Raw genomic sequence first — 12278 nt, 5'->3', positions numbered from 1 at the left:
GGAACGTTATTCGAAATTAGGCAAACCTTTTTTTCAGACTATGTTGCAAGCTGTTAAAATTGTGTTACATTTTCATTTTTTGCAATTTTAATTAAAAATTGTAATTCAACTTATAAAATATCCCAGTTTTCATTGATTGAGATGTTGGGGGGGTATTCTTTTCTGGGTTAAAATGTGAAACAGGTGTGATGGAATGTTAAAAGGTTTCTGATAATTTTTGCTCTAAAGATGCTTCTAAACCTTTTTTGAAACATTTAATACCTCCTCGGGTGAGATAGATAGATAGATGATAGATAGATAGATAGATAGATAGATAGATAGATACAGATCTGTAGTGCTGGATTAATTCTGTAGAATAATTTTCTTTAAAAAAAAAAAAAAAAGACGAGTTGTACTACTCCAAAAGAGTAATTTTACCCCTTGGTGTTCTAAAAAATATCAGGGTTACTAATCGCCCTGTCCTTTTGCATTGCTGTATTCAAATGATTACGATCTGAACAGAATCAGCTGAGATAAGACAAGAGACAAGGAAATTGGTTCCCCTCAACTTAGCAGACAAGCCCTACATTACAACCAAACCAGCAAATGCATCTTTAACAAGGTGTGTGGCTGCCTGGTTTGGTCTGAAGATTTGCTAAACAGGCATAGGCAAACTCGGCCCTCCAGATATTTTGGGACTACAACTCCCATCATCCCTGACCACTGGCCCTGTTAGCTAGGGATGATGGGAGTTGTCATCCCAAAACATCTGGAGGGCAGTGTTTTCCTATGCCTGTGCTAAGATGTTAGCAAATACCATGGTGATTTGCTGAAGGATCTTACAATTGTCATTTCTTCTTCTTTGATGATAAGTGGAACACTGTTGTGTAGTTTTTCAACAAGCTCAAGAACCATAACATAGGAAGTTGGCTTTGAGTAGAATTATTTTATATATATACCTGCAGGTGAATATACAACACCTGTAAAAGACACAGATACAGACAGGCAGCACAGAGGGACGGATGGAAAGCTACGAGGGCGATCGAAAAGAAACAATGATCCTTCCCCATCAGCTGACACCGAAATTGAGGTGAGATGTCTAGAGGGTTTCTTTCACCCCAACCCTATTTCATTTGTATTTGACTAAATCCAGGGCAGTAGACCTATTGAAATTAATGGGCCTAGTCAATTTCATTAGTTTCAATGGCACTACACTGAGTAAAATTTAGGCTTACCAACCTGTAACTCTAGGTTTTTCCCTACTGAATTTAAATAATGTAATTACCAGATCACTTGTTCTCTCCCCAAGTTTTTAAAATCATTGCTGTTATTTTGACTTATGAGTAGAATATATTTCAAAATGGATTATTGTTACATGTACATCTGGTAGAAAAACTATGCAGATGTAACCTTTTGCCCTTATTGTGGTTTCTTGATTCTGTTTTTCTTCATATGATGTAACCCAGGGAGGTTCATCAAATACCCGGTCTGGCTTCAGGTTTGAAGGGACCTTTGGCCAAGTGTCTTCTGTTAGGCTCCCTCTCAGCATTGGTGTAAGCTTATCTGGTGGCGGCCTATTTTAATTTCCCACAATGCCCTAGATTGATGCTACATCAGGGGAATTGTGGGAAATCAAAATGGTTGCTTGCTACTGCCACCACCAGGTAAACCTTTGGCAAGGGCTCAAGGCAGACGTCTGTGCTGGCGGATTCAGCTGGGTTTCTTGTGGGAAACTTGATGGCACAGCTGATCCCTGCAGAAAGCCAGCTGGATGGGTGGTGACTTTAAGCCCGCTGATTTGAAGTCCCAAAGATAATCAGCTGATTTTGAGGCAATCACAGGTGATTGACAGGTAGGTGGTCCTGACATTCCTTTCAAACTTGGGCCAGAAGAAGAAGAAGAAGAAGAAGAAGAAGAAGAAGAAGAAGAAGAAGAAGAAGAAGAAGAAGAAGAAGAAGAAGAATAGTAGTAGTAGTAGTTTGGATTTGATATCCCACTTTATCACTACCTGAAGGAGTCTCAAAGCGGCTAACATTCTCTTTTCCCTTCCTCCCCCACAACAAACACTCTGTGAGGTAAGTGGGGCTGAGAGACTTCAAAGAAGCGTGACTGACCCAGCAGCTGCATGTGGAGGAGCGGAAATGCGAACCCGGTTCCCCAGATTACGAGTCTACCGCTCTTAACCACTACACCACACTGGCTCTCCTCCACCACCACTGGTGGTGGAGGAGATAAGGATCTGGCACACTGTGGCCAGATCAAGTCCCCCAACCTTTATGTAAAAGAAGAGATCTTATGAAGGATTTGTATGATAGGCAGGTGTCATAAGGAGAGAAAATATGGAGCTGTTTCAGGAAGCAGCCAACGTTCAGCTGGCTAAGGTGATGGAACTGGATGAGTGAAGATAACAAGAATGTGTTGATGATATATATGTAGTCTAAGATATCTGGAGAGCACTGGTTTGAGGAAGGCTGGATCCCAAATGAATATATTCCTGCAACTAATATGGTATGATTTTTGTCTTCCCCCACCCCTCTGTCTTTCACCACAGCGTGTTTTTGTGTGGGACTTGGACGAGACGATAATTATTTTTCACTCCTTACTCACGGGAACATTTGCATCCAGATATGGGAAGGTACTGTGGAATTTGTCTTCTCCCTCCCCCCTCCAGCCGCCCCCGTTGCTGCTTGTCCACCCAGAACACATTGAAAATTATAAGGGCAGCTTAATACGCCAGCTTTTCTAGCAGATGTTGCTCATTTTTCTTCAGAATATATTTAATATAACTAAGTCCAGTGGTATTTCCCTCAAACATGTGAAAATTTAATTAACATCCCATCACACGGCCAAGAGACTCAAGTTCTTCAAAAGAGTATTGTTCGATTTCTCCAAAATAGGACAATGAGCTGTTTTTCTTGTCAAGGTTTTTCGCTCTCAAAAAAGAAAAGAAAAACAATTTATTCAGCAGACATGATACAATAACTCCTGCTTGATCGAGGTACCAATTATTTTAGATAGACTCCCCTCTGCCCAGCACCTGGTTGGGGTTTTTCTCAGATAAGGCTTGTGTAAAAGAGACAAACACAAATAGCAGGCTTTGTGTGATGTATGTGATACTGGACTGTGCCATTTCGGACTGCAGGTGGGGTTTGAATGTTTCCTCAAGCTAAAAACCACAGGACCATACCTCCATCAAAACTGAAAATTAGCATTTGCAACTAGTCATAAAGTCTGTTTGCTGCCTCTTCTATCAGAGGCAGCATGTCTCTAAGGGTGGATGAGCTATTTATTGAGCATTCATCCTGATTTGCTTACAGGAAGCTTACATGGAGGTTAGATTATACCTGGTTGTTATATCTGACTTCTGTTGTCAAAGGTGATTTCCCTCTCGATACCAGTTGCTGGGAATCGCAGGTGGGCAGAGTGCTCTTGTGCTCAGGCATCTGGTTGGCCACTGTGAGAACAGAATGCTGGACTTAATGGGCCACTGGCCTGATCCAGCAAACTCTTCATTCATCCCACACTTTTCAATGCATTTGCCTCTTGCTTTCCAAACTGCGAAAACTGTGATTATTTTAAAAAGCGGATTTGTTGTGCTAAGGTGACAGAGCCCTGTACAAAAATATAGAGCCCAGTTTCAAAACTGTTTGACTTTCATGACTCTGTACCAAGGAACTCTGGGAAACTGGTACTGTGGAAGAGCAGAGACATGCAACGTCAGCCATTTTCTCTCCTCACCTTCAGGTAGAGAACTGAGCCCTAACTTCATACCAAAACGTAATTTCATTTTTCATCCCCACCTATCATGTCATATGACATTTCATCAGAGGTCATGTCTGCAAGAGCAAAAGATGCATTTATTCACATAACTTTATCATTTGCAATTATTGTGGAGCAATAATTAATAACCACAACAGAACTCTAAAGCAGGTGGTCATCATTTTATTTGTTTTCTAATTACAGTTTCTCTTTACTCTTTTTCTTTTTTACTGATAATGACAAATGAATTTGAAACCTCTTTGAGTTATAACATGCTTAAGTACTTTAATATGGTGTAGAAGAGGCTGTGTTTGCTATTTATTAGATTGAGATGACCAACTTGGCAGTTGTTCGAACAGCCTTGAACACTGCTGCTATGGCTGCGGGAATATAATTTGACATCATTTTATGATTCTACCAGCTGGGCTTGTTTTATGATGGTTATAACAAGCCGGATGTATAATTAGCAAGATGGATTTATTGTCTGCCTTTAGATGTAGGCAAATGTAAAAAGTCCTAAAACATTGTTCATCATGTAGAAACCTGCTAAAGTGTTTGGAAGGTTTCTGGTATCTCCTTGTGAAAGGAAAGTCCATGTGATTGAAGAGGAAACTCTATACTAGTGCCTTTTAGCACTCCTGAGGCATTTGACAACCAGCAGGAAGTAGAATTTAAATGGTGATTCCTCACAACACTTAATATAGCACTGTACTGTGGTCAATATTGTTCTATAATGTTTGCTCAGATTTGAGCCTAGTTTTCATCAAAGGTCCCTTGTAAGTATAATTAGAATCTTTCTCTCTGTGGCTTTTGCCTCTGTAATAGCTTCCTGTTCAGGATGGCAACAGCAATTGATGAATTGTACCTCAATCAGTCAGTTTATGTCCCTTGCTGGGGATAGGGTGCTTCAATTGCAAGTTTCATTCCCATCTGAAGGCAGCCCTGTTTAGGGAAGTTTTTAATGTGTGACATTTTAATGTATTTTTAATCTTTGTTGGAAGCTGCCCAGAGTGGCTGGGGAAACCCAGCCAGATGGGCGGGGTACAAATAACAAATTATTATTATTATTATTATTATTATTGGTGTGTGTGCATGTGTAGAAAAGCATTACTTTGCAACTTTAAAAAGAAGATGAAGAGATCAATATTTAAAGTGCCCCCTGTCATCCACAGGAAATGGGAACTGACTGACGATGAGGCACATAATCTTCTTCTTCTTTGGTGATCACTCGTAGCCGAGTAAGATTGTCTTCCATAAACACGGTTTTAACAATGAGTTTGTAAGTGACTGTGGAGGCCAATTCTGGATCCACATGTCCTTCCACAGTGGGGACATTGGTTTCTGGGTGGGAGTTGATCACAGTGTGGATTTGCCAAGCGTGCCATCCTCTTAGCACTTTTCTACCTTGTGTCCTGAGTTCGAGTGTCCTCAAAGCCCATGACACCTTTGGTAAAGGCTGTTCTCCAACTGGAGCGCTCGTAGGCCAGTGTTTCCCAGTTGTCAGTGTTTATACTACATTTTTTATATATATTTGCCTTGAGACAGTCTTTAAACCTCTTTTGTTGACCACCAGCATTACACTTTCCATTTTTAAGTTCAGAATAGAGTATTTGCTTTGGAAGACGATCATCAGGCATCCGCACAACATGACCAGTCCACCGAAGTTGATGTTGAGGAATCATTGCTTCAACACTGGTGATCTTTGCTTCTTCCAGTACACTGATATTAGTTCACCTTTCTTCCCAATTGATGTGTAAAAAATTTTGGAGACACCGTTGGTAGAATTTTTTGAGGAGTTGGAGATGGCGTTTATAAGTGGTCCATGTTTCCCAAGCATACAGTAAGGTTGGTAGTACAATAGCTTTGTAAACAAGCATTTTGGTTTCCCTGCGAATGTCCCGGTCCTCCAACACTCTGCACTTCAATTGGGAGAAAGCTGCACTCGCAGAACTCAGGCGATGCTGGATTTCGGCATCAATGTTGGCCCTTGTGGAAAGATAACTGCCTAGGTAGGAGAAGTGATCGACATTTTCCAACGTCACACCGTTGAGTTGGTTTTTTTGGTGCTGCAGAGGGGTTATTTTGTACTTGTTGGTACAGCATTTTGGTTTTTTGGATGTTGAGTGATAGGCCAAGCTTTTCATAAGCTTCTGCAAAGATATTTAGGATGGTTTGAAGGTCATCCTCTGAGCGTGCGCACACTACGTTGTCATCAGCATACTGAAGCTCTATGACGGACGTTACGGTAACCTTACTCTTTGCTTTCAGCCTGCTCAGATTGAAGAGCTTTCCATCTGTTCAATATATGATTTCTACTCCAGTGGGGACTTTCCCTTCGACAAAGTGTAGGATTATGGCAATGAAAATAATGAATAGAGTTGGGGCAATAACACAACCCTGTTTAACATCTGATCCCACTGTGAATGGTTCACTTTGAGAGCCACTGTTATCTGCGACTGTTGCTGTCATATTATCATGGAGGAGCTAAATGATGTTTACAAATTTATCTGGGCAGCCAATTTTCAGAAGGACAGTCCACAGGACATTACGATTTACAGTGTCGAAAGCCTTAGTCAGGTCAATAAACGCCATATACAGGGGTTGGTTTTGCTCTCTGCATTTTTCTTGAAGCTGTCGACCGGTGAAAATCACTTCCACTGTCCCCCTAGAAGGGGATTCAGGAGGGGTCAGCTCGGATATAGTTAAGAGATGGTTTGCCAAGATCCTTGCTAGAAATTTGCCGGCCACAGCCTATAGAGAGATGCCTCAATATTTTCCACAATCAGTTCTTTCACCTTTTTTAAAAGAGGTTGATAATTTTGGCATCCCTAAAGTCTGCTGGGATCTCTTCTCTTTCCCAGTGGTACCTCGGTTTAAGAACAGTCCTGTTTACAAATGATTCGGTTTATGAACTCCGCAAAACCGGGAATAGTGTTCCGGTTTGCAAACTTTACCTCTGTCTAAGAACGGAATCCAAATGGTGGAAGGCCACTGATGGCGGGAGGCCTCATTAGGGAAAGTGCGCCAAACGGTTTCGGTTTAAGAACGGACTTCCGGAACGGATTAAGTTCTTAAACCAAGGTACCACTGTACCAAATTCTTGCTAAATTGGATGGATAGGCTGCCACTGCAGTTGCATTGTATGTGAGGGAAATTGCCACAATTTGGTCTGGAAAAAAGACGGGGACAAAACTGATAGCATTGGAATGCAATAGATTGGCTGTAATGTTGTCTAGATTTTCTGTAAAATGTGAATGAACAAAGGATAGCAATTCCAGATGAAGCAGCTGGTGTGGAAGGAACCTTTGCCTAATTCAATCAGCACAACAGTTCCTAATCATGGCACTGTCCTTATTCTGGCAATTTTTTCCCCTTGGGGACTAATCTACTGATTACAGTTGCTGATTTGCGGTTGAACAATTTAAGAATTCTGCATCCTTCAGCATCTGCCAGTAGAACCTTTGAACCTGTCGTTTTCATGAGCACATGATACTTCACAAAGTAGTCTTGTCTTTGGTCTCACAGTGTAAGAAGATGGTCTAGAGGAAATGGCTATGCTAATAGGATAACTATATTTATAAAGTAATGCTGCAATCCTGTGCTTACTTATCTGAGGGAAAGCCACACTGAACACAGTGAGAATTCTGAGTAGACATGCATTGGATTGCACTGTCAGATTCTGTAAGCAAAGGTCAAATATAAGTGATTCTTTCATTATTTGCCATCCACTCCAGCAGTCCAGATCATAGTTTAATCTACAGTCATGGCTTGTTCCATGATGACTCATAGCAGGGTCTTCTTTGTTATGGCACCATGGCTGTAGAATTCTCTTCCACTAGAAGTACATTTGTGTCCCCCTCCCCCCATTTCCATCCTTTGGATGACTGATAAATACATATTTGTTCTTTTTGGCATTGGGGGCTGATGCAGTAGGTGGTCAGCTGTGTTTGTTGTGAGTCATGTGCTGCTGGAATTTTGTGAGCTTTGATAATTTTATGGTTTCAGTGTTTATTTTTAAAACATTGTATTTTATTGTGGTTTTTGTACATGGAAGTTCCTAGGAGCTTTGAAGGGAGGATGGTCTAATAATCATTGTTCTTGTTGCTGTTATTACAATGATAAATATTTTTTTCCTCAGCATTATTTTAATATCTTGGGATGTAGTTGGAAGGAAAATCTTACGCAAAAGAACGACACCAAAAAACCATTTTGCAGTGGGGTTTTCCTGCACAAATTATTGCATGAGCTCACTTTCCCTTGGCCAGTTGTGACCAAGTTCAGGTAATCCTAGTTGTGTTAGCTCTGATCTTTTTTTGTGGTCAGTAGGTTTCCCATGCAAATCTTGCAACATAATCCATCATTAATTACCCATGACAGGCATTAATTCCACAATCACAAAACCTGTATAGAACCAAATCTCTGAACAACTGAGGTGAGCAGTTCCAGCTTTTTTTCTTTTCTTCCTGTTATGGCTTTCGGGTAAAAACAGGTGGGCTAAAAACATGAACTTACATCATGCTAATTCCCTTTATTGCTAAGAAGGTGAAGGAGTGTCAGTAGAAGAGGAGACACAATGGGGCCAAAGCTCACTGCTTCCATTTAAGGGAGGTAGATCACCCTACCAGAGTTGGATAATAACTATGAAGCCTGGGGATGCCTGTTTAATTGCCTTCATACACATTCTGAAGCCAAACTCTTTATTCACATTAGTTTGTTCAGCCATTCTGAACTTTGCAGCTCAACTCACATTTCAGGTATTTCATTTCAGGTGATCCACAGGTACAACTCATGTCAACGCTGTGTCGAGAATTGCAGGGGGGGGGGACACACATTCACAAAGTAACCAAAGGCCATGAAAATAGTAATTATTATTTTATTATTATTAAATGTCTATGCCACCCTTCATCTCGGCAGTTTACAAGATAAAAGCACAAAATTAGAACTCAGTCGCTGTATCCACCTGCAGACTATTGGTTCAGTTAGTCTTTCCCAACCTGGAAATGTCTACATGTTTTGGACCAGGCATAGGCAAAGTTGGCCCTCCAGATGTTTTGGGACTACAACTCCCATCATCCCTGACCACTGGTCCTGTTAGCTAGGGATGATGGGTCTTGCAGTCCAAAATACCTGGAGGGCACCAGGTTGGTAAGTCTAGGTTAAGTGATCTTGCCAATACTGCAGACCCTGGGCAGGGTCTGAGTGGGTAGAGCCTATAATGGAACTAGGCAAGGCCCAATGGTTATGTGTTAGATCCAGGGGCAGAGCTCAGTACAGAAGCTGTTTATTCACCTAAGATGGGCAGCAGGGGTGGGGAACCTCTGACCAGTGCATTAATCTTGGCCAGCTAGGTTGTGTGCACTAGGTCCTTGTGGAGAACTAGCAGGCATACTCTGTCCGTACAGAAAGCAGGAATGATTTCACAGTGCATCTGCTGATGCATGGAAAGGTTGAATCTGCTCTTTTTGACTTATTCAGCTTGTGGTGGCCCCATGGAATTTTCTGCTTGCTTAATGGAGTTGGCTCACTTACACTTGTGCAAGTGTAGTCCAATGAACCTGATACCTAGCAAAATTATCATGTTTTATCGCATACATGCTGTGAGCGTAAGCAAAGGGCAGGATGTGCAGGCCCTATCCTTTAGCACACCAGCTATATGTAGGGTTAAACCACAGAGCCTAGGACTTGCCAATCAGAAGGTTGGCAGTTCGAATCCCCGCAATGGGGTGTGCTCCCATTGCTCGGTCCCTGCTCCTGCCAACCTAGCAGTTCGAAAGCACACCAGTGTAAGTAGATAAATGGGTACTGCTCCAGCGGGAAGGTAAACTGCGTTTCCGTGCGCTGCTCTGGTTCACCAGAAGTGGCTTAGTCATGCTGGCCACATGACCTGGAAGCTGTACGCCGGCTCCCTCGGCCCATAAAGCAATATGAGCGCCGCAACCCCAGAGTCGGTCACGACTGGACCTAATGGTGAGGGGTCCCTTTACCTTTAAGAACAGAGTTTACATTAGCCCTATTGAGGCATGATCCTTCTCTTGTTAACAGCTCGGCCCTTTTTCATTTCCCCATCGCCTACTCTGCCACCCTCCACACACTGAGGGGCAAAGATATGTAGTGGCAAGTTTTGCTGTATGCATGGGGACTCCGCACATGATTTAGAACCCTGATTGTCCAGCACATGGAAGGTAGTCAGGCAACAGGGACAGGATAAAGGGAGAGAAGCCGGCTAGCACAGCCCCCTTACCATGTATGAAGAATGTCTGAATAGGGCTATTATGAGCAACAAATCTCTTAAACGCTCTCCTAACTTCAGGTCTTCTTATGGTATTCTCAAGCTTGAACAGAACAGAGTTCAATTGTATATTAATTATTTCAAGGAGGGGAACTTCTATCAGAATAGAACTTTAGTTTATCGTATGGTTGCAGTAGTCACATTAATTTCCCTTAAAATTAGTATCTTCTTTGAAATGGAATCATGTTGATTCATGGTTCTGCTGGTTAGCCCGATGATGCTTTTTATCATTCTCTGCACTGTAAAAAAGAAAGAAAGAAAGAAAGAAAGAAAGAAAGAAAGAAAGAAAGAAAGAAAGAACTTGTTTTATTTTCTAGCACTGCAAAATTAATTGTAGAAGTTCAAATCTACTTGCTTTGCAAATATTTTTGTTGTTGTTGGTTTGTGAAAATCTGTATTGTGAGGGTTCAACTCAAATACATAGACTTTCCCCTTGAGCTCTATTAGCTAATTCAGAATGGCATGTATTCTTTGCTTTGTTTGAGAATTGGCCTAATAAGTATGTACCGTTGCTGCTGCTGTTCAGACATCTAAGAGTTCTCCATTCCTTTGACAAACATAAGCCAAAGTGCTTAAGGACATCTGTTTATTTTATTTCTATAATGAGAAAACCTTCCATCTTCTTCCTGGTTCAGCTGTGTTTATTTACATTTTGTTACTCATATGGGCTGGGCACCTTGGGATATTAAAAACCCGCCGTGGCCTTTTAGCAGGCATCCCTCTTTAAAAAGCAAGAAGGGGGAAAAGAGAGGAAAGTGGAGAAAAGGCAGAATAAGCCCTTCCTAAGGAAAACACAGCCCTTTAGAATTCTATAAAATAGATTTTCAAAACAAATACACTGTAATTCGCTCAGTAGATGGTGGATTAACTCAAGATGAATACAATTTGGGAAGGATTTTCTGAGGAAGTAGGAAATATTTTGCTTAACCTACTAGAGGCTGAATCTTGTGTTCAGTGCCCTTTTAGGTTAAATAATAAAAGCATTCAGTCATTGTAGGCAATCTTAAGACTGTTTTAGACGTGCCACTATATCGTTTGTTAGTAGAGCTGTGCAAGGCAGCTAGTGTGTTTTCAGCAGCTTTGGATTGTGTTTAAAAGAGAAAAACCAGGGGAAGTTTGAGTGTGCAGAAGTTCTCATGGCTTGACATCTGCACTAACTGGAATCTTCTAAATGCTCAGCCCAGGTACACATCACCCTGTAGAGTTTCTGATTTGCACCTCTCCTCTTTCTTGTGCCGTGTCCAGTCCCCAGCTCACAGGATGGCCAAATGTCCTATTTTACAGAGGATAGCCCTCTATTTGAAAGCATCCACTATTTGAAGGACTGTCAAGTCCAGTTGAACAACAGAGAACCATAAGAAGAGAGAGAAGGGACCTTGAGGTTGCCCACTGACAGTCACCAGCAGAACAAGCAGCCTGGGCAGTCAGATCTGACTATATTTGAATCTTTAGCAGCCATTACTTTAATAAATGGAGTTATGGGAAAGTATTTGTGAATGCTTATAAGAAAAGCTGTGTAAAGCGACCCAAGTTTTTAGTTTTATATTGACACAAATTATTACCTAAAGTGATTTAAAAAAATAAAATAGGAGAAGAATGAAGCAATAGGTTTTGAGGAAAGTTATGATGGAGTTCCGGAGTTGGGGAAAAATGTTCCCCTCTGCTGCTTGCTTAACTACTAAGCCATGTTAATTTATATGTGTATTCATTCTCAGCAAGGCATGAAACTCAGCAACCAAAGAATAGATTATAACTTGCCCTCGTTCAGGCATGTGGCTCAGCCTTTTCTCCCTCCCTCTTGCTCTCTCCCCTTTTCACAAGCTCTGCTTCTTTTTTTCTAGTTAATACAAGCAAACAAACTGGTCCCATTTCCAAGCATTTCCAAGTAATTAAACCAAATTAAAACCATTAAAATCTTTCTTTACTGACAACTTCATTATTAACAGCTAACCGCAAAGATGAGATTTAACTTGGAAGGCCCTCAATTGCATACTAATCTGCCTTTCACCTCTGGCTGACACCTCCAAAAGATAACCCCCCCTTCCCTTCCCTTTAGAATAGAAGTCTGACAAATACACTTAATTAATGCTTTCTTCCTGGTGGAAAAGTCATTATTTGTTCACTGCATAAGCAAGTACTTGGCAGGAGCTTAGGAAGTCTGATAGTTTCTATAAAAGAGGAGTTTGTGTATTGGGGGGGAGAGAAGAGATTTTGTGCAGTGCGCTCCTTGTTTTTGAAAAAGCAAAACGTA

The 12278-nt window shown here is 41.3% G+C and overlaps 1 protein-coding gene across 4 annotated transcripts in view; it reads left to right on the top strand.

The window, feature by feature from the left end:
• EYA2 (EYA transcriptional coactivator and phosphatase 2) overlaps positions 1-12278 on the top strand; it is a 131534-nt gene that overhangs the window by 89470 nt on the left and 29786 nt on the right. For all 4 annotated transcript variants that reach the window (XM_083746270.1, XM_083746269.1, XM_083746267.1 and 1 more), the window contains exons 8-9: positions 945-1069; positions 2531-2614. In XM_083746270.1, coding sequence (XP_083602396.1) covers positions 945-1069; positions 2531-2614 — 209 coding nt within the window. The remainder of the gene's footprint in view (positions 1-944; positions 1070-2530; positions 2615-12278) is intronic.

The sequence above is a fragment of the Podarcis gaigeae genome (assembly GCF_964106915.1).
Source record: "Podarcis gaigeae genome assembly, chromosome: 6".
Lineage (NCBI taxonomy): Eukaryota > Metazoa > Chordata > Lepidosauria > Squamata > Lacertidae > Podarcis > Podarcis gaigeae.
This window is presented reverse-complemented; position numbering and strand designations above follow the sequence as displayed.